Source organism: Pleurodeles waltl, chromosome 8 (assembly GCF_031143425.1).
Source record: "Pleurodeles waltl isolate 20211129_DDA chromosome 8, aPleWal1.hap1.20221129, whole genome shotgun sequence".
Taxonomy (NCBI): domain Eukaryota; kingdom Metazoa; phylum Chordata; class Amphibia; order Caudata; family Salamandridae; genus Pleurodeles; species Pleurodeles waltl.
In genome coordinates this window covers 8,527,915-8,545,925 of record NC_090447.1, presented here as the reverse complement: position 1 = coordinate 8,545,925, position 18,011 = coordinate 8,527,915, and the positions used below count along the sequence as shown (strand labels likewise).

The 18,011-nt window shown below is 46.5% G+C and overlaps 1 protein-coding gene across 1 annotated transcript in view; it reads right to left on the bottom strand.

Moving 5' to 3' along the window:
* LOC138249009 (tyrosinase-like) overlaps positions 1–18,011 on the bottom strand; it is a 108,735-nt gene that overhangs the window by 74,183 nt on the left and 16,541 nt on the right. The window contains exon 2 of the mRNA XM_069203066.1: positions 16,038–16,242. Within this exon, the coding sequence (XP_069059167.1) occupies positions 16,038–16,242 (205 nt within the window). The remainder of the gene's footprint in view (positions 1–16,037; positions 16,243–18,011) is intronic.

Here is an 18,011-nt window from a genome sequence, read left to right as displayed (position 1 = left end):
CTTTATTTTTATGACAATATGCCAAAAGTATCTCAGTGAGTTCCCTCAGTATGAGGATGCCAAATATACACAAGATATATGTACACAATACCACAAATATGCAGTAATAGCAAAAGGAAGTAATGCAAGCAGTGTAAAGTTACAATAGATTGCAATAGGAGAACATAGGTATAGGGGCAACACAAACCATATACTCCAAAAGTGGAATGCGAACCACGAATGGACCCCAAACCTATGTGAGCTTGTAGAGGGTCGCTAGGACTGTAAGAAAACAGTGAGGGTTAGAAAAATAGCCCACCCCAAGACCCTGGAAGGTAGGTGTAAAGTGCACCTACAACCCCCAGAGAGCACAGAAGTCGTGACAGGGGGATTCTCCAAGGAAGACCAACACCAGCAATGCAACAATAGTCGATTTCCGGACCTGAGTACCTGTAAGACAAGGAGACCAAGTCCAAGAGTCGCGACAGTGTAGAGAGTGGGCAGATGCCCAGGAAATGCCAGCTGGGGATGCGAGGAAGCTGCCACTGGATAGAAGAAGCTTGGTGTTCTGCAAGAACGAAGAGGACTAGGAACTTCCCCTTTGGAGGATGGATGTCCCACATTGTGAAAAAGCTTGCAGAGGTGTTCCCACGCAGAAAGACCGCAAACAAGCCTTGCTAGCTGCAACGGTCGCAGTTAGGGCTTTTGGATGCTGCTGTGGCCCAGGAGGGACACGGATGTCGCCACTTGGATTAGGAGACAGAGGGGGCACCCAGCAAGTCAGGGAGCCCTCACAGAAGCAGGCAGCACCCGCAGAAGTACTGGATCAGGCACTTAGAAGAGGAGTGAACCGGAGTCCACCCGAAGTCAGAAAAGGGAGTCCCAGGACGCCGGAGGACAACTCAGAAGGTTGTGCACTGCAGGTTAGAGTGTCGGGGACCCAGGCTTGGCTGTGCATGGAGGAAATCCTGGAAGAGTGCACAGGAGCCAGAGCAGCTGCAAATCACGCGGTACCCAGCAATGCAGTCTAGCGGGGAGAGGCAAGGACTTACCTCTACCAAACTGGACTGAAGAGTCACTGGACTGTGGGAGTCACTTGGACAGAGTTTCTGAGTTCCAGGGACCACGCTCGTCGTGCAGAGAGGGGACCCAGAGGACCGGTGATGTAGTCTTTTGTTGCCTGCGGTTGCAGGGGGACGATTCCGTCGACCCACGGGAGATTTCTCCAGAGCTCCTGGTGCAAGAAGGAGGCAGGCTACCCCCGGTGCATGCACCACCAGGAAACAGGCGAGAAAGCCGGCAGGATGAAGCGATACAAGGTTGCAGAAGTCGTCTTTGCTACTTTGTTGCGGTTTTGCAGGCGTCCTGAGCAGTCAGCGGTCGATCCTTTGGCAGAAGGTGAAGAGGGAGATGCAGAGGAACTCTGGTGAGCTCTTGCATTCGTTATCTGGTGAGATCCCCAAAGCAGAGACCCTAAATAGCCAGAAAAGGAGGTTTGGCTACCTAGGAAGGAGGATAGGCTAGTAAGAAAGGTAAGAGCCTATCAGAAGGAGTCTCTGACGTCACCTGCTGGCCCTGGCCACTCAGAGCAGTCCAGTGTGCCAGCACACCTCTGAATCCAAGATGGCAGAGGTCTGGGGCACGCTGGAGGAGCTCTGGGCACCTCCCCTGGGAGGTGCAGGTCAGGGGAGTGGTCACTCCCCTTTCCTTTGTCCAGTTTCGCACCAGAGCAGGGCTGGGGGATCCCTGAACCAGTGTAGACTGGCTTATGCAGAGATGGGCACCATCTGTGCCCATCAAAGCATTTCCAAGGGGCGGGGGAGGCTACTCCTCCCCAGCCCTGACACCTATTTCCAAAGGGAGAGGGTGTAACACCCTCTCTCTGAGGAAGTCCTTTGTTCTGCCTTCCTGGGCCAGGCCTGGCTGGACCCCAGGAGGGCAGAAATCTGTCTGAGGGGTTGGCAGCAGCAGCAGCTGCAGTGAAAACGTCAGAAAGGCAGTTTGGCAGTACCCAGGTTCTGTGGTAGAGACCCGGGGGATCATGGAATTGTCCCCTCAATGCCAGAATGGCATTGGGGTGACAATTCCATGGTCCTAGACATATTACATGGCCATGTTCGGAGTTACCAATGTGATGCTGTACATAGGTAGTGACCTATGTACAGTGCACATGTGTAATGGTGTCCCCGCACTCACAAAGTCCGGGGAATTTGCCCTGAACAATGTGGGGGTACCTTGGCTAGTGCCAGGGTGCCCACACACTAAGTAACTTTGCACCCAACTTTCACCAGGTGAAGGTTAGACATATAGATGAGTTATAAGTTACTTAGAAGCAGTGGTAAATGGCTGTGAAATAACGTGGACGTTATTTCACTCAGGCTGCACTGGCAGGCCTGTGTAAGAATTGTCAGATCTCCCTATGGGTGGCAAAAGAAATGCTGCAGCCCATGGGGATCTCCTGGAACCCCAATACCGTGGGTACCTCAGTACCATATACTAGGGAATTATAAGGGGGTTCCAATATACCAATTTGAATTGGTGAAATTGGTCACTAGCCTGTTAGTGACAATTTAGAAAGCAGAGAGAGCATAACCACTGAGGTTCTGGATAGCAGAGCCTCAGTGAGACAGTTAGTCATAACACAGGTAACACATACAGGGCACATACTTATGAGCACTGGGGCCCTGCCTGGCAGGGTCCCAGTGACACATACAACTAAAACAACATATATACAGTGAAATATGGGGGTAACATGCCAGGCAAGATGGTACTTTCCTACACCTGATACTAACCAAGCAATGGTTCATGAAAGGGTGTGATCCACAAGGTTGGGATACTTTTTTTGTCAGTGCCCTTGGCCAATTTTTGGTCCCGGTTTGACCCTGGACAAAGCTACCTTTAGGCCTGGGACAAGTACGATGTCAGCAGGGATAGAAGTTGTGATCATGCTCAAATGAACAGCATCGATATCTCGCACATTCCTGGTCACACAGATGAGGCTGAAGGCTTAGTTACAAGGAACCTAGTAGGTGGAAAACGAGATATGACAGAAACACTCTGCAAAGAATTTCCCTTTTTTAGAAACGCAAGAGAAAATGCACATACAATCAGGATCTATATGTTAGTTAGGGTCTGTTTTATTTTCTTCCTCCAGTGAGCCTATTCCTAACTTGCAGCATTTTCTGAAAAATATATTAATGGACAAATCAACTAAACACATTTTTCATCCAAACATTGGGTCAAAGAAAGAGGATTCTATGCATCATGACATTAGTAAACACCACCTTTACGTGTATGTAGATGTTTACATGTGATAGAAAGGTGGTTTGTGCAGGAACCTATGTGTAAACACTATTTTAATTCCCATCTTATTCATCTCACATTCTCATTCTTATGTTGCTGATAAAATGACTGTCTCTGCAATGAATAATAAGAGCACGTGTGGCAAAGTATGAGGTAGCAGATTCTACATAAAAACATATAATGTTAAACTTTCAACTGCTGCAGGGTAAACACATAAGCAAAAAATCTAAAGAGCACTGAAACATATCAGTTGAGGTGCTTTTAAAAAGAAAATACATTATAACACTATACAAACACCTTAGTTATTACTAAATTATACACTAATGTGTATTGCGTAGTAACGATAATCATTCCAAATTGGGTAAGCATGTTGTATAGCAAAACAATGTGTTTTTTTATAAAACAACCTTGCTGATGTATTTCAATGCCTTCAAGGTATGTCTTTTAAAGTTCACAGTGCAGTCCATTTGCACCCTTGATTCCTGTTGAAGCCTTTGTATTAAATGAGTGGCTAAGCGGAGCTCTGCAGTGCACAGTATAGTGCTGTCTAGTCTGGGCACATTTGTTTAGTATAGAGCATTGCAGTATTGCTTTCTAGCATAAATCTTATTAGGTCAAGCATAAGCGTACGACTTCTTGTATATTTATAAGTATACTTCTTCTGTGGGCATCCAGCTATTTCATTTGTTAGTTTCAGTGTTGTTTAAAAGACCTTGCTTGCTAGTGGTCAGTCATGTCTCTTTGTCCTGACTTCCTGTGTGGCGACAGGGACCAATTACTGTATAACTATGCTTTGTACTGTTTATCTGGTCTGTAGGGGACTTTTTCTTTTGCTTTGTTTCTTGCTCCTATCCAGGGAAGCTTTCCTTGTCATTTGCAGAGCATTCTTGCTCTGAGCTTAGCTGTAAACAAGGCTAAAATCAGGCTGTTATCTTGGTCGCGTTTGGTCTTTGTGGGCTCTCTGCAACCTCTCTCATCTTCCTGGCTCCCGTCCTTCTTTTGCTTGGATTTTCTTTACCAAGTGTGCCTGCCTGTGGTCGCTTGTGCTGAGAGCAAGGGCGGATGATTGCTTGTAATTGCTTAAAGTCTAGACACCCAGCTCCATCAGGGCTCCACAATCCTTAGAGACAGTGCCTACTTCTGTTCCATACCTGGATCCCACTCGCAGCTCCATCAGTGCACTTCAGGTCACACAATCCACGCCCTTAGTTGTGCCTGTGCCAGAATCTCACACACACTGTCTGTCAGACTGCCTCACTCTTTGCAGTCAATACACACTGCTGTTCCAGTAATGGGACCACTCACGCAGCTCCATCAGTGCACCTCAGTTCATACACTCCAAGCCCTGAGCCGTGCCAGGAGCCCCACACACACTGTCTGCCACAGCACCTCAGTTCTTGCAGTCAGTAACCTCTGCTGCTCCAGTACTGGGACCTTGGGCACAGCTCCATCAGTGCACCTCAATTCACTCACTCCGAGCCCTTAGCCGTGCCAGTGCCAGGAGCCCTACACATGCTGCCTGCCAGAGCACCTCAGTTCTTGCAGTCAGTACACACTGCTGCTCCAGTACTGGGACCTCAGGTGCAGCTCCATCAGTGCACTTCAGTTCAAACACTCCACACCCTCAGCAGTGCCAGTGCCAAGAACCCCACACACACTGTCTGCCAGAGCACCTCAGTTCTCACAGTCAGTACACACTGCTGCTCCAGTATTGGGACCTCAGGCGCAGCTCTATCAGTGCACCTCAGTTCTACTCCAGCAAGGTCACTACCTTTCCTATCCTGGGATCCTGCTCACTTACTGTTCCATTACAGCAGCTCAATTCTAATATTCAGCCCACTGCCAAGCCAATGCTGGACACAAAAGAGCTAAACACAGCTTAGCCAGTGCACCTGTAGTCTAACATCAAAACACCACTGTTGATGGGAACCACCACAGTTCCCCCTGAATCCAACAATTCTAACATTTAGTGCACATTTCTTCTCAGTACAAAGGCACACACACATGCCCTTTAGGACTCCTCGCTTCTGTGGTTCAGAGGCAGTTCCACTCTCATGCTGGGCCCCACTCCCAGCTTCACCAGGGCACCTCCAGGCTAAGTTGGCAACACTTGCGCGCCAATACTAAGTTCCACACATAGTTCCATTAACATACCTCACTTCTGACCTTATGTGCACATTACTGTTCCAGTACTGCAGCCCACATACAACTGTTAGTGCACCTCAACGCTAACCTGAAGCACCCCACTATTCCGATACCAGGAATTACACGGCACTCTGTATCTCATTTCCCACCCGCTGCTTTTCTGTTATTCCAGCACTGAGCCAGGACACAGCTCTGTCTATACCCTTACTCCTGATCTGAAGCACCCCAACATTGCTGTATTGGGGTCACATACGACTCTGCTAATGTCCCTTCTGTTGTTCTGCAGAGACCCATGCTGTTCCATGCTCTGACTTCTGTTTGAGGATGTGGGAGCCAATGAAATCCATTCTTAGCTGCCATCTTTATTTGGGAGAGTCTGTTTCACGATCTCTCTTCGTTCTTTCCTTTACTCTGTTTACTCTCAATGTTTTCTTTCTCCCCCACTTTTCTCTTTCCAGCTCTTAAAATCAACACTTAAACAGTTGTGCTCTTTCTTTCAACTCTTTATTTCTACTCCTCTCCCTTTTTTATTTCCCTCTTCCTCTTGCTACCACCTCTTTCAAACTTGCTAACACTTGGATATTTCTTTCCTTGTTTTGTTTCCCTTTTTTTTTCTTCATCAGGCGATCATTCTTTCACTGCCTTTTTCTCTTCCCTTCATTCTTTCTTTGTCTTTTTTATTTACTCTTTCCTTTGACTCGGTATGCGTCCTTTCACTTTTTTTTAGATCTTTCTTCCTTCCTTTTTCTGGTGTTTTTCTTATCTTTATCTGTCATTTCATGTTTTACTACAAATTCCTCTTTTTCCCACCTGCATGTGGAAGCCTGTTGTATTCCTTTTGCTTATTATTTTCTAACCCATTTGCTTTCTCTCCTGAGGCCTAGTTATCAATTGAGCAACAGGTGCAGTGGCTCCAGGGCAAGAGACCTACGGACCTCACTCAACTCTAATTATTGCGGTATTTTCCTACCAAAATTCGAGTCAACCATTTTCCTTTTTTACTCCAGGGCCAATGACACTGTTACTATGCCACTTGTCCTCTACGTCTTTACTCCCAACTCCTGCTTCCCTTTTACCTTCCAATCCATCCCAAATCATATTTTTGTCATTGTTTTTGAGCCTTACACTCTAATGCCAAAAGTTTATTTCTGATAAAGGTTTATATGATAATTGTGTGTGTATTAAAATAGAGGAAGAAGGTAAATGGAAGTGCTTTATTTTTATGCTGGGCCACTGGAATTATGTGGCAGGAAAAGACGATATTCTGAGGCATGGCTGACCAATTTATGTGGCAAGAAGAGTCCAGTTAAAATTTACAATGCCAATAGCTCTAACTCAAGAAAGTACGAGAGCTATTGCAGAGCAAATGCTTGTTTTATTACTTGGTACACAACAAGGGGCATATTTACGAGAGGCTTGAGCTGCCAGAGTTTAACTTTTTATGACGCTCCAGCAATGCAAGTCTCACAACCTTATCTGTGAGGCCACCTAAAGCAGCTTTGCTTGGCTTTGAATGTCTACTCAGAGACATGGAGTAAGGCAAAGAAGCGCCAGTCCGTGCGCTGTTTCACTCAGCGCCGGGGGGCGTTCCATGGTTGGTGCAGTGGTTTTCCCTCGGAACACCCAGGGGTTTGGACTCTGTCCCAGATTTACTTAATCACATGAACCTGGTGAATCAGCAAAACCTCACACCCCCTGTGGCGAGGCGCAACACGGAAAAATATTTGTATTTCGCCCTGTTTTTCCCTCTTTTCATCTGCTCTGCATTCTGCAGGACACATAGAAAGATGACAATGTCCATCTGGAATTTTTAAGCGGGAAGGTGCCCTTTTCTTCACAAAAAAAATCCTGCATGGAACACAAGCACCTTTTACTATGGTGGAAGGGTGCCACCATTGGCACTGGGCAGCCTATTGTGCGGCAGCACAGGGTAAAAGGACAGGAATGCACCATATGACATAAATTTGGTGTATTCCTGTTCTTTCACTTTGACCCAGGCCCAATCGAGAATGGTTTTTGAGCATGACGGTCAACATGAGGTATGGCCTATATTTTGTGCACCGGTGACCATAACTGGTAAATTTCATTGGCCTTGTGCATTTGTCAAAACCATACCTCAGTTGTTACCTGTGTGTTTTAGTGCGCTTGTGCAAAGAGTGGGTGCATACTTAATGGTAAGGTCTGTATTATGGTAGCAGAAAGAGGGAGCTAAAGTACTCACAGGGCCCACTGCACAGCATTTTTAAACTTCAGTGCTGTGCAAACTACAAAGCTGCTTATTTCTATGTTGAAAAAGAGGAAGAGCTGCAAAGGGCTGTGTGCCAGCCAGGATGTTTCTGCTGCAGCCCCCCTGCATGCAGCCTCCCCACCTCTCCACAAGGCCGGACAGAGAAGTGTGTACCTTGCTGCTCCGTGGTTATGGTGTTAAAATGTCCAGTGGCGTAACAAAACTGAAAGGGCCCCCTCCAGACTCACTCAGGCTAGGTGCTGTGCTGAGCCCCACCCCCGGCACCATAGGGGCTGTGGGGGCCTTTTTTATGCCCCAAAAAATGTCAAAAGTGGACAGATGTCAGCAGGGCTGGCTTTAGGGCGGTGCGAGCAATGCAGCCGCACTGGGTGCTGACCTAGATTGGGGGGCACTAACCTCAGGGGGGGTGCTGTGTTTAGCAATGACTTTCGAAACTTGAAATTGTAAAGCACCTGCTGAAAAGTTCTGTGTGCGCCCAGCCTTTAAAACAATTAAAATGTCAAGATACCTCTTGTAATTATCGTACCTGCTAGGGAGAGAGACAGGAAACAGCTTTGACTCGCCATAATGTAGAAACGAACAGAACTATAGCCAGCCTTCACAAGCGCTTTAAAACAAATGAACGTATGTGAAAGGGGGGCTATGGAGAGATGAGGGGCACATTTGACGGATGGTAGTGAGTGAATCCGAGGAGGTGGTCATGGGGTGGGGGGCACTAAAAAGATTGTGGCACGGGGCACCACCAGTGCTAAAGCCAACCCTTGGAGTCAGTAGCTAAAATATCAGATCTCTGTAATACTATTTAGCATGTGCCATTCATCTTGGGGGCCCACCCATCCTGGCACATTGCCCTCCCAGAGGGTCCTGGAGCAGGGCCTGCTTGGCAATCAGGGTCAACTTCGAGGTTGCAAGTGGTGAAACTCTGCTTTTCTGTGCAAAAACCCCTCTGGTGCACCAAATCATTTCTAATAGTGAAGCACTTCTGCATTTCATAAACGTTTGCTCATGTCTCAACTCCTTGAGGGCACTGTGCTGTCGGGACTAGGCGCTGAGGAGTTTCGAGGGTAGGAGCTTTAACTCTGCACACACAGGAGGGACTCATGTATATGTGGGAGGTCAGTCGCGACAGTAACACACTCATAGATGTCACATAGGGGTCGCCAAGGTTCGCAGCTGTGACCCCTGGCTTGCCTCCTGTGACCCCAGCACTGCCTGTGCGACCCTTGGCCTTAGATGTGGTAAGCAATCAGTGCCTGGAACACAGGAGCAGCTCCTCCTATGGACGTTGGGTGGAGCTCCAATCTCTGTGTTTCCTCTCAATGTGTGATTACACTCATAGTGAATAATATTATATAATTCACTATCAGCGTAATAAAAATGGAGTGCAATCAGCTGGAGTAGGAATCTCCCTGCCAGCCGAGGTAAGTAAAACATGCTTTTAAATGTAAGTTGTGTGGGTGCTTGGGAGAGTGTGTTCACGTGAGAGACTGTGAATGTGTGTGAATGTGCATTTGTATGTGTAAACATGTGTTTATAAGAATGTGCATGTGTGAATTTGTTCATATATGTGAGTCAATATGCGTGTGTTTGACTGTGTGTGTGAACCTGCATCTGTTTGTAAGCATGTGAGTGTGTGTGTAAGCATATTTGCGTCTGTGTGAATGTGTGTGTGTGTGTGTGTAGCATGTGTGTGTGTGGGAATGCATGAGTGAATGTGTGTTTGTGTAAGCATGTGTGTGAATGTGTGTGTGTCTGTATGTAAGCATGTGTGTGAATGTGCATGTGTGTAAGCATTTGTGTATGTTAATGTGTGTTGGTGAATGTGTGTGTGTGGGTAAGCATGTCTGTGTGTGAATGTATGTGTGTGTGTGTAGTCATGTGTGTGTAAGCATGTGTGTGTTTGCGTGAATGTGTGTGTGAATGCGTGGTTTGTGCGTGTTTGTGAATGTGTGATTGTGTGTAAGCATGTTTGTGTGTATGTTAGTTTGTGAATGTGTGGGTGAACGTGTGTGTGTGAGAGCATGTGTGTGATAGTGTGGGTGAATATGTGCGTGTGTGTAAGGATATGTTTGTGAGTAAAAGCAGAGGTCACATGGTTTGTGATGCTGCTTCCTCTACCCCTGCTATTTTGGTGAACTGATGTCGATGAAGGTACTGTCAGCTCATGAAACGTCCTTTCGCATACATGTGTTGCCTTTTTAGGGTTGAGCCTGCGTCGCATGCGCTTGCGCATGAGTTTCGCTTGTGAGACACTTTAGGAGTTAGAAAAGGGCTCGGAGCCCCGTCCACTTCACATCAGTGTCTTTCATTGGTCCTTGGGCTTGCCTGTTGGAATCTGTTTGCTTTCATTAGTGGAAGGCGTGGACACGTCATGCCTTTTCCGTGGTTAGCCCTCCTCCGGCGCAGAGACCAAGTACCGGACACGTGCCAGGCTCGCTGTTTTCCGTCCGGTTTGGGGACATCTTTTCATTATCTTTAGTTTGCAGCGCGATCTCGCGTGTTTCCCTCTTGTGACTTGTTGCACATTCATTGTAGCCCATCCAAGGCCTCCCCGACCTCAGCGTTTGTTGGATAAAGTCCAACCTTCAACCCTTCTTTTGCTGGGAGCTAACTTCTGCCAGCACCACTCAGAGGGGGCTCTTGAGCAGCAATCCTGGGGAGGAGGTCTGGGGGTCTTTCTGTGGCTCTGAGGTGTGCACAGACTGGACCTCCGAGTTTGCACTTTGCTCCCAGGGCAGACGGGTCCCCGGCTGCTTTGGGGGGGTGCGAGGCGGTACAGCAGGGAGCTGAGATACCACACGAGAGACCTGCTGCACCCCGGGGTGGGGGAAGAAGAAAGGGAGAGGCGCAGGGGGTCCAGCCGTGTGTCAAGGCGCCCTTGACACGAGTGTCTGGCCCAGAGATCCAGCGCCAGGGCCCACAGTCATTCTCTGAAGATCAGACACATTTGCTCATGACCATATCTCAGTTCGCTGAGGTCTGCCATGGTAGCGCGTAGAAACCAACAGGACCCCTTCATCGGCTCCTCTTTGCACGTCCCTTGAGCCTGTCTTGCCTCTCCTGAGACTGAGGGTGTAGCCGTAGCTTCCTCGCTCCGAGGGAGCTCTCTCAAGCACCTGGAAGCAGCGGAGTGATGGAGTGAGTGTTGTGATTTACATGACCGTGTTGTGAGTGCATAGCAGGCAAGTGCTCGGTATGTTACCTGCAGTAGCGTACATAGGATGTAGAAATACGATGGATTCTACTGCAGCGTTTATGTAGCGCTTCATACCTCTATGGGCCACGAAGCACATTTTGTGATAAGTCGAAAGTTACATCGAAGGTGATGGTTTAGCGGGCGGTGTTTAATTTGACCAAACAAGGCCCCGTTAGCCTTATGGCAACGCATGCATCAGCGCGTGGGTGATGCAAACATCCCCTGGGCCTTGAAGTGTGTCTGTGGCCTGCCTGAGGGTCGCCCTGGTCCAGCAGGGTAAGGTCAGGGAGGTGTAAGGTGGGCGTGGGGGGAAGCCAAGTGTGGAGTGGACAACAAGCCTTCACTCCGCCTCTGTGTGTCACCGATGCTGGGACCCAGTGCACCGAGAACTGAAGACAAAGTATTCACTTCTGATGTAACATGAGAGAGGGAGATTGATGCTCATCTATGGGCCGCATTGCAGAATGTGAAGCCCGAAACTGCGATCCGTGCTGACTTCCCCACTTCACCAAACTGAATGAGCCCAGGCAATTGTTTTATTTCACCTTTTCTTACCATCTTTTCCTTCAGTACTGCACACGGGAACACCTTGAAACACACGAGTTCAGGATGTGAGCTGTACTAACCACCTCTTGTTTTTCATTTCATAAACTGTAATGTTGCAATTACAATAACAAACGAAGCTACACGCGAGGCTGCGCCTGACAGACGCCTTGCCTTAGCTTCACTAATAGCATTCTTGGCAGGGCTGGGTAGGCATCAATGTTTCCAGGTTCATGTTTCAAAACTATTCTAATAAATGTCTCTTGAAGCAGTTACCCAATGAGATGCACCAACGTAAAATGCTTCTGGTTCTTTAGGAAATACACGTTTTTGGAGTTTGAAGAGTTTTTCATGTTTTTACATGTTTAGTGTAAGAACTCTTTAAAAGTGAAGGTGTTTCTAAAGATAAGCTGCGCGGGGCACCTTCTTTGCTCCTTTACCTTTTATTTTAGTTAAGGTGTAAATAAAAGTTTTAACAGCTTTCTGAATGTTCTTGCTCTAGCAAGTGAACAGCTGCCCAGTGCTTCTGTTAACCAGAGGACCGCATAGAAAGGTCAGGTTGGCCGCATGAAAGGTCAGGTTGGCCGCATGAAAGGTCAGGTTGGCCGCATAGAAAGGTCAGTTTGACCGCATGTAAAGGTCAGGTTGGCCGCATGGAAAGGTCAGGTTGGCCACATAGAAAGGTCAGGTTGGCCGCATATAAAGGTCAGTTTGACCGCATGTAAAGGTCAGGTTGGCCGCATGGAAAGGTCAGGTTGGCCACATAGAAATGTCAGGTTGGCCGCATATAAGGGTCAGGTTGGCAGCATAGAAAGGTCAGGTTGGCCGCATAGAAAGGTCAGGTTGGCCACATAGAAAGGTCAGGTTGGCTGCATAGAAAGGTCAGTTTGACCGCATAGAAAGGTCAGGTTGGCCACATATAAAGGTCAGGTTGGCCGCAGAGAAAGGTCAGTTTGACCGCATAGAAAGGTCAGGTTGGCCGCATATAAAGGTCAGGTTGGCCGCATAGAAAGGTCAGGTTGGCCGCATAGAAAGATCAGTTTGACCGCATATAAAGGTCAGGTTGGCCGCATATAAAGGTCAGGTTGGCCGCATATAAAGGTCAGGTTGACCACATAGAAAGGTCAGGTTGGCCGCATGGAAAGGTCAGGTTGGCCACATAGAAAGGTCAGGTTGGCCGCATATAAAGGTCAGTTTGACCGCATGTAAAGGTCAGGTTGGCGGCATGGAAAGGTCAGGTTGGCCACATAGAAATGTCAGGTTGGCCGCATATAAGGGTCAGGTTGGCAGCATAGAAAGGTCAGGTTGGCCGCATAGAAAGGTCAGGTTGGCCACATAGAAAGGTCAGGTTGGCTGCATAGAAAGGTCAGTTTGACCGCATAGAAAGGTCAGGTTGGCCACATATAAAGGTCAGGTTGGCCGCAGAGAAAGGTCAGTTTGACCGCATAGAAAGGTCAGGTTGGCCGCATATAAAGGTCAGGTTGGCCGCATAGAAAGGTCAGGTTGGCCGCATAGAAAGATCAGTTTGACCGCATATAAAGGTCAGGTTGGCCGCATATAAAGGTCAGGTTGGCCGCATATAAAGGTCAGGTTGACCACATAGAAAGGTCAGCTTGGCCGCATAGAAAGGTCAGTTTGACCGCATAGAAAGGTCAGGTTGGCCACATATAAAGGTCAGGTTGGCCGCAGAGAAAGGTCAGTTTGACCGCATAGAAAGGTCAGGTTGGCCGCATATAAAGGCCAGGTTGGCAGCATAGAAAGGTCAGGTTGGCCGCATAGAAAGATCAGTTTGACCGCATATAAAGGTCAGGTTGGCCGCATATAAAGGTCAGGTTGACCGCATAGAAAGGTCAGTTTCACTGCATAGAAAGGTCAGGTTGGCTGCGTAGAAAGGTCAGGTTGGCCGCATGCACCCCTTGGGCCATACTTTGCATTAGACAGATGCTGTTCAATGAGTGAAAATATCCCACTTGAGCAAGGATGGGAGTTGGTGACATGGGCAGTCTGCATGCACCTTTTGTGAATGCAGGGACATTGTTTGATGCACAAGTATACCTCATGAACAAGGAAAGAAGTGGAAGGGCAATCAAGCTTGGCGACGAGCAAAACTACGCAATCTTCAAAAGACTCATGTTCCACCTACTTCTGCTACGCCGAAGGAAGCTAGAACTTTGAGTAGGGTTTTGCGCCCAAGCCCCTCTTATGCTCCCAGAGACAGGTATGTCTGGTTGGGGCATGGATAAGATCCTGGCCAGACCGGCACCTTCCACAGGCAAGGGTGAGAGTGGAAGCGATTGGTAAGCAACTTCCCTGACAGCACAAGCCTGTCCCAAGAAATGTTGGCTTTTCTAAGTGTCCGGCATTTGAAGGACCACAGGCAGCCCACTCCACTCTCGGCTTCGCCCGCAGTGGCAAAATCCTGGCAAAATATGCACTTGCGGACTGTGCACGCAGAAGTGGTCTATTGTGTTGCACTAAACACTTTCTTATCACCTAACAGCCATTACCGTGTACTGTTTCAAAGCTTCAGAGTTTGTTGCAAAAACCTTGTACCTGCTGATTCTGCGGGAGGGCCGGAAATATAATTAATTTACTATGGCAGCAATAAAAAATACAAAATCATAGCATGACTTCGACCTTAGCATCTGGTGCCTGCATCAGCCCCATGTGTAAAGGCAGTCCAGTACATCTGGCAGCTCCACAAGGCGATGCTGGTGAGCTGTCCGGGGCACCTCAAGCGTCCGGAAGGATGCTTCTAATGGTGTTCCTCTCAGTGCTTCACCACGCCTCCCTGTATCTATAGGAACATATGTGTGTTTGTTTATATAGGTACACACCCCAAGGATTACATGTCAAAGTCAATCGTGAACAGTACCACAAAGGACTCCATGGGCAGGAGCTGTTTTAAACAGGAGAACAGTTGTTTCACAAACTGTGGCCACCAGGACCAGCCACTTCTTATACTTAAGTAACCCAAATGTGCGTTGTGACTGAAGTCTTGTTTTCTGTAAGACAACAAACAGGCAGGATCCATGACAGGCATGCTGAGTAACCACTGTGTAAATAAGTTCCATATAAATTATTTTTACGTCATTTATCTTATGTGGGTATCAAGAAACTCTGACATGGTTCTAGACATACCTTCGATTCTCCAAAAAACAGATACATTTGAATCCTTTCCATAGCCCTAAAAAATGTCAAGAAGCCTCACTGATCTAGGCAAAAAAACACTCTATCATCCAAAACCCGGCTTCCTGCTCCACTCGGAGTGCTCCAGGTGTCAAGGCCAAGACTTCAGTTTTTGAGTAGTCACCCCAACAGAGATAATTCTGACTTCAAAACCATCCGTCAGTGCTCATTGTATGCACTGAAAAGGCACCTTCAAGGCCCAGGCGAGTCAGGTACACGTATCTGTTCTACAGAGTCCAGTCCAGAGCCAAGGGCTGTCATAAGGCTATTAACCCAAGACAGTGGTTTACATAAATACACCCTTTTGTATTTCCATTTAAAACACTGGGCCAGGATCACAGATGTCGCACCTCTGGAACCTATCCTGTCGGGCCATCTACCAATGAAGCTGTTTCACCAATCTGCACATATTTGAAGACTCCTGTTCAGTTAAGCTGCCTCTTCCGTTATTCTCCTTGTATACAGTCAGTGTTTTTAAGTTAGGCTTGTATGGTCAATGTAGAGGAATCATTCCATTAAAGGTTTAACACAGAAATATATGGCAGCCCCCTTTTCTTGTAGTCTGTAGGAATGAGGCAAAATCACTCCCAAGATGGCAGCCTTATTGTGTCCTCTCTCCTGCAGCAACAGGCCTGGGAGGGTTGCTGTGGTACCTGGCTTACATCCACTACACTGCAGACCAAAACACATTGGTAAAAGACATTGGCATTTACAACGTCAATAGCTCTAACTCTCACAAATGCAAGGTCTATTGAATTCCAAATGCTTGTTTACATTTGCTTCATTTTTAGGGTCGAGCCTGCGTCGCAAGCGCTTGCACGAAGCGCTTGTGTTTCGCTTGCGAGACGCTTTAGGAGTTAGAAAAGGGCTCAGAGCCCCGTCCATGTCACGTCAGTGTCTTTCATTGGTTCGTGGGCTTGCCTATTAAAATCTGCTTGCTTTCATTAGTGGAAGGCACGCATACATCATGCCTTTTCCGGTGGTTAGCCCTCCTCGAGTGCAGCGACCAAGTACTGAAAACATGCGAGGCTCGCTGTTTTCTGTCTGGTTTGGGGACTACTTTTTATCTTTGTTCACAGCACGATCTTGCTTGGCAGAAGTCGAGCGATTTCCATGACATCGACCCTGTTACATAGTTAATTGCACTTTTGTCGGTTATGTAGATACTTGCACCTTTACTGATAGGTTTCACTACAAGTGAACTGTAGCAGTTTGATAGCGCTCTTATTCTTCCATTTAATGTGGCAAGAAGAGTCCGGTTGGGCGTTTACAACTGCTAATAGCTCTAACTCGGAGAAATGCGAGACCCGTTGCATTGCAAATTCTTGTTTCTATTGCTTTATGCGCCAGTGGGGTTACTCCGCACGGTTTGCTGCAGCTGTTTTTCTAAACTTCAGCAATTTTTTGTAATCAGGTTAAAAGGGATGGCTTTACCTTCTAAGCAGCCCCGGAAGCACTCATTTGAACTCTCGTCGAAGGGTGGTCTGTCGTAGACATCCCAGTTGGAGACACACTCCTCCACATCCTGTTCGGAGGGCCACGTCTTGGTGGTCGTAATGCCCCGCGTAAGGAACTCCCTTTCCTCCGGCTCTGGGTCATGCTGGCAAAAGCTGTGCGTATTGGACTGGTCACACACGATCTGAAACAAAATACAGTAAAAAAAACCTGTAAAATAGGCCACTGGTATCATGCGGCAGGAGAGTACAAAGCTATGCAGAAGGGTGGAGAAAATTATACAGCAATAAAAGGCAAATTGTACGGCGTAATGCAGCACATTTAATAATAGTTTTGCTTTATCATTTCAGCATTTTTAAATATGGTAACTCTCTTGGCCCTGGTTGCACCTCATTAGTAGCAGTTTAACCATCAAATATAGCAATAGGCAATACCAAAGGAAACATTCCAGCGTTCCAAAGGGCCTTCCACTTCACTTCAACATGTGTTGTTGCAATAATAGTAACTTTTGAATAGTTTGAGCTCTGAACAATTTTGAGATGTCATCAGAGATGTCATCAGTGACGTCACTGACTATTTCATGAGTGATGTAATGTATGATGTCATAGGCAGTGCATCACAGGGGCACAAGTTATAGTTAGCTCAGCTAATTGTAACTGCTGAATTTCTCTTGTTTTGTGGAAGTAAATCCAGGACCTAACTACAACTTCCATGTAACCTTTCAATTTTTTCAGTGAATTTCTACTTTTTTTATTTCTATTCCCTAACTATAACATCCCTGTAACCTTTTTTCTCTTTCAGTGAATATATATGTGTGTGTGTCTATGTATGTATCTCTCTCTCTCTCTCTCTCTCTCTCTCTATATATATATATATATATATATATATATATATATATATATATATATATATATTTATGCAAACAAAGTTATCCTAGAAAGAAAGCACACTCCCAAACAGGTTAAAATGTATATTGGAATGCAGCAGAGCCAGCAACATACAAAGAATTCTTTAACATTTCTTCAGGCCTTTACACGTTTCAGACATCTCCATCCTTGTTCACAGGCCAAATGCTTGGGTTCAGCAAATAATTGCAGGCATCTGATTACTTGATTAAATACCAGTTCAGTCCTCAGTGGCCTTCTAAGTGAGTTACAAAGTGCATCCTGGTAAAGGTAGTCCTGCGCATTTATATTTCATCTTTAGTCTGAAAGTATAGAGTTATCTTCAATGAGTTATGACATCTGGGTGAATGCTGCTATTTCTATAAGTTTGCCCAGGAAAGGTCTTTTTGTAATCAGTCTGTAGTTGTTAGGGTCATTCAGGTCTAGGTTTGTTTTCTTTAATAATGGGCATATGTATGCCTTTTCTAGGTCTTCTGGAATGATGCTCGCAGTTAATGAATTAATGATGATTCTTCTTATTGGTGTTGCAGCAGAGGTAGATAAAAGAATGTTCTTGAAAATGTGGATGGACAAGGGTCACAAGGACAGCCCGAAGGCCTGAAGGCCTGCTTGCTTTGACCAGAGCCATGAATTCACTTTGTGTTTGAAGAAATGCAGGGGTTGGCTTGGCTTACTGTTGGAGGGAAGTTTTGGAAATGGGTTGGTGCTGGTGGTTTTCCTTTGTTTATAATAAGCGTTTTGCGTGACTGCTGTGGTTCTTTAAAGCTTTGCCAGTTTGTCTGTGAATTCTTCACTAATGGGATGAGCTTCTTCCATGCATTTAGGTTTACAAAATTTTGTGAAAATGTTATAAAATTCTTTCTTTGAATGCTTAGCATTTTGAATTCTGTCTGAAAAGTACCTTTTTAGCTTTTCTGGCTGTTGATTTGTATATTCTATTAAGTAGGTGAAGTTTGTCTTGATTGCTGTTTGTTTTGAGTCAGGTTTGTTGCAGCCTTCTGATTTGTTGTTTTATCCTTTTTAGTTCTGTATCACTCCTGGGTGCTTG